The 4,700-nt window shown below is 39.5% G+C and overlaps 1 protein-coding gene across 1 annotated transcript in view; it reads right to left on the bottom strand.

The window, feature by feature from the left end:
* LOC106530716 (dystrophin) overlaps positions 1 to 3,802 on the bottom strand; it is a gene marked incomplete at its 3' end in the record, with an annotated part of 355,898 nt that extends 352,096 nt beyond the window's left edge. Inside the window, 1 exon segment of the mRNA XM_014026406.1 lies at positions 3,480 to 3,802. Coding sequence (XP_013881860.1) covers positions 3,480 to 3,561 — 82 coding nt within the window.
* Positions 3,803 to 4,700: the final 898 nt, after the last annotated feature.

Here is a 4,700-nt window from a genome sequence, read left to right on the forward strand (position 1 = left end):
TTATCATTGTCATGTCATTATCACGAGAAACCACAGAGAAAATTACTTGTGGAAAACGGCCGCTCTCGACTTCCGTATTTAAGATTAGCAATATATAAAAGTTTTATCATGCTCTTTATTAAAAACAAACAACAACCAGTGAAAACTTATCAAATTACAGTAGCATTTCTTGAAAGAAATCACATCAGTTTTGGTGAAATTTATTAACCTTTTTATCTCTGTTACATGCACATTAGCATTTTAAAGTCACCAACTGGTAGTTTAGGACAACATGCAAAAAAAAAGTTGTCCTTCAGGCGTGCTCCCAGCTTCCCCAGCAGAGCTATGATGGAAGATGGTGGAGGTTGGTGCAACTGATGCTTAACATTGGTTTAAACTCATATTTATGCTAGAATAACAAACCCACAAAACCTGTCAGGGATGTTTAAGTAGAAGTAATAACTTTATTAACAACATTTGCAGCAGTTAGCATGCTGAGCTAACAGAAGCTAACTGCTCACTGGTTAACAGTGTTTTTGCCCTGAACAGACTCATGCATGCAGTTTTAACACACACTGATGGGAGTCTGTGAGCAGTGTATTGTACCAGGTAGACTCAAATGTGTGTATTTATTTTAAAAATCTGATAAAAGTTTTACAGTTATAACTGTTGTAGTGTCCAAAGAGTGGGGGGCCTCTTCTCAGGAATGCACAGATGTGAGGTCTCTTAGTCTCTAGCTTTAGAGCTCGGCACATTTGACCATATTAGGAAGAAGAACGCTTAAGGTATACCATGACAAGATTTATGGTATATCTGTGAAAGCCTATGAAGAGCCTTGTACGCCCCTGCTCTTGGCCTTCGTTCTCCATCTTTCTTACTTGGTGAATCATTTGGCATTGAAGGCCACAATTTGGTTTTTGGCTGTAATCTCCAGGAGTGCAAAAAATAAAGATTCTTGCTGTTCAACCAGCCTGTTTTCAGAGTCTTCTCTTCAATTGAGCAACAGCAGTTCCACTTTAACCAGAAGTCGTGGTTTCTACACCTCACAGTAAATGTCAGGTCGCAGTTAAATCTGCTCTTGCAGTTACTGTTAATCTGTTGTTTTACACTGTTAATTGTAGGCCTATTTCAAATGTTTTATGAAGAAAGAAAATAAGTTTTGCCCTGAAATGTAAAAAGATTAATTGAATATTTTTAAATAAAATAAAATAAAATAAAAACACTACACCAGCGCAACTAAATTGCTCCTCCGGGGGCCACAGTTACTGCAGGTCAACAGCTGAGGGGCCAAACATCCAGCAATTAAAGATATTATGTAAATAAACCAAGTATTACAAAGATCTGTTACCTTTGAAATAGTTTATTTTGCTGCATTTAACCATGAATACAACATACAGAACTCTTTAAAAGTAGTGATAATTAAACAATATCAAAAACAAAAATAACAAATTATGCCTCCAATTTGACAGAAAAATTATTTTGACATCTCTGACTTGACAAATTTTTAAACAAATTTTATTTTCTCTTTCATAGTTTTATTTTAACTGATGTGCATTGGCATGTTTTTACCAGCTTCTAGCTGAGATTCTGATGTTTCTGTAGATAACAAACATGTCTATGTTTAACKAAAAGAACTTAGAGTAATTAAAGTAGAAAACCGAGGGTTTGGGCTTAAGAGATGAATGAACTTGAAGAAATTTATAGTTATTATAGGCTAGTACTGATGTTAGAAACACAACACTGGATTATTAGGGTTTGCTTTTTTATAATGTTTGATCTATTATGTGTTAATTGATATAGAGTAGTTACATGTCCGAATTATAAACAACACATAAGTGAAACATTATTATAACATTAGGTTGAGATTTTTGGATGAATGTCTGTGATTCAGCCGTAGGTCAGTAGGGGGCGAACTCAGGCGTTGAAGAATCATGTATAAATCGATGCACTTCCTGGCTTTTGGCCAGTGTGGTTTTCCTTGTCAGCCGGTGACAATTAAACCTCACTCGGTTCCAGAATTCTGGTGTTGTATGGTTTTATTCCTTCCACAAATCATTTTATTTTACAATGGTGTTTTCATCTTGACTTCAGTCGAATTGAACATGTATTTTTCTTACAAACTAATTAGCGGGCCGAACTGTGGTCACTCGTGGGCTGGATGTGGCCTGCGGGCTGCCAGTTAAATGGCCCTGCACAATATGATCACATACAAAGAAAAACAACAATGGAAGCTGGTGCAGACTCCGGCATGCAGTGGAACACCCTGATTTGTTCTGTTTATTAAACCAGATCCCACCAGTGAAGGATTTTGAAGAGAAGTCCTGTGTCTGTGACCTGATTTCAACAACACTTGGTTAAACCTGGTGACACGAAGTAACACTGAAGGTTACACACAGATAACAAAAAGGTTAGCTTCAGCTAACTAAAATTATAGCTTCCCTAATGCTAAACTGCTAAACATGCAAAAAAAAAAAAAAAACCAGTTAATTGCTAAGGTCTTGTCTCCTTCCAGCTGAGGACTGGTGAAACCTGTTGATGTTAGCTTGTTATATAGCTGTTAGCAGATTTAAAGATGGAAAAACRTCATTTAGCAGAATATAATTGCTCTGCTAAGGTTTTTCAAAATTAGCGAATAAGCTAATCAACTAAATGAAAATTTAGTTCCACTATTAGCTGCTAGCTTTTGACTGATTAGCTGAACCATGCCCACCATAATACAATATAATATACATATATTACACACTTGGATGTGATAGGAATGAGTCTCAGCTACTACCACAACTAATTTTAGCTCAGTATCTACAACACGCCCACTCTATAAGAGTTTTGCTAAAGTTTGTCCGCTTGTTCATTTGAGATTTTACACACATGAAACACTTTTCAAGGCAGCTGTTAATTATAACGTAACCACAGGAAATGRTCTTCCTACAGGACAAAACTTGACGCCAGTCACATGATGCGCAGTATCGCATGTTTTTATCTTTAAACCAAGACCACCGGAGTCTGACTGAAGGGCCAAGTATTCAACATTACTGCTGACTTCTTTTCTCTACAGGCAATAAAAAAACAAATAACCAAGTGAAATCACAGAATCGTGTGAGGAAAAAAAACAGCAGTTTAAKCTAAACAAACCAAGCAGGGATACAGAGTCAAACCAGTTCCTTTATCCCATTTAYACCACTGATAGTCCTAAAAATAGACTTAAAGGGTCTATTGTGCAACACATGAACCAGTAGTCTAAAGGTGACAATTTCAACTTTTTGACTAAATTCTGCATCATTTAGTRTCTTGGAAAAGTTTTGGATGACCTCTTCTGTGCAGCCCCTGATCAGCATCAGCAGGCAGCTGGCTTTTGATATTTCATTCAGCACCATATGGGTCAGCAGACTTCTGGACACACACACACACACACACACACGCACGCACGTACGCACGCACGCACACACACACACACACACACACACACACACAGAGAGAGAGAGAGAGCTTTGATGTCCTACCAGAACGGCACTTGATGATCTCTCCGAACTCGTCCTCCGCGGGCTCGTCACAGTAATCCTCAGGAGACGCACCCTCTGCCATCGTCTGGGCTTTAAAGGGTTAATCACGGTGGGAGGGTCGAACGGGCAGGTTAGATCCAATAGATCCAACAAGAAAGAGGCAGGTAGGGAGCAAAAATCCAGGTGAGGTGGAAGTGCACAGTACAGACGCAAGAGCCGGACTAAGATCAAGACGGAGGGGTTAAAGGAAGAGGAGCAGCCTGTCTGTCACTGAGGGGACAGACGCAGAGAGGCAGGTGGCAGGGTGAGGACTGGAGGCTGGGGGSGAGGCATTCCCACCTTTAAATAGTAAGTTGTTATGAAGTGAATCACACCGTGGGGCTTGGGACGCCAAGCGTAAAACCTGACACCCGGAGGATCCGTGACTGTAGACATTTATTTCCACAGGACGACAAGAATGCAGCCTGGTTATGAAACATCGAGSTGGATTTATCGCAGGCTCTCTGTGGGCCAGAGACATGGAACCTAATCTACTGCTGCTGCAAAGTTAGGGGGTCGCCAAATCCAGTGACACAGAGATGAGTTGACTGTGGTTAGTTTGTCTCTGGGTTAGTGGACCCACAAACAAGATTGTTTTATAGAACAATTAAATTCAGACATTTGTCTTTATGGGGATAAAACAAGAATGATAGGACCTCTAAAGCAATGATCAGATCCTGGGCCCTCATGTATAAACGGTGCGTACGCACAAAAAAGTTGCATGCGCCAGGTTCTACGCCCACGTTGGGATGTATCAAAGCCAACGTTGCGTACAACGTTTTCACCTGCCGTGAGAATGTGAGGCAGCCACGCAAAGTTTTTCAGTCGACAGTTTTAACCCACAAAGTCATGAATCTGACCTGAATCCACAGAAATATGACTCTGTTGTGTTTTCTGGATGTAAGGAGCATCTGAGCATGGTGTTAGATTTTATTTTAGTTTGAGTTTTTATTGTTTAAACTTGAACAATCATGAAACTGAACCCCGGGACTGAAAATCATTTAACCTCAGRCAAGAAAATCTTGGTGCTGTAYATATTGATTTCCGTAAAGCRTTTGACACAGTTGATCAATATACTCTCTTACAAAAGTTGATTTCTTTTCAACTTTCATCATCTGAAATACAAATGTTTTCCTCTTATTTGACTGATAGGTGTCAGGTTGTGAAACATGGAAGCTCTGT

Source organism: Austrofundulus limnaeus, unplaced genomic scaffold (assembly GCF_001266775.1).
Source record: "Austrofundulus limnaeus strain Quisiro unplaced genomic scaffold, Austrofundulus_limnaeus-1.0 Scaffold551, whole genome shotgun sequence".
NCBI classification, from domain to species: domain Eukaryota; kingdom Metazoa; phylum Chordata; class Actinopteri; order Cyprinodontiformes; family Rivulidae; genus Austrofundulus; species Austrofundulus limnaeus.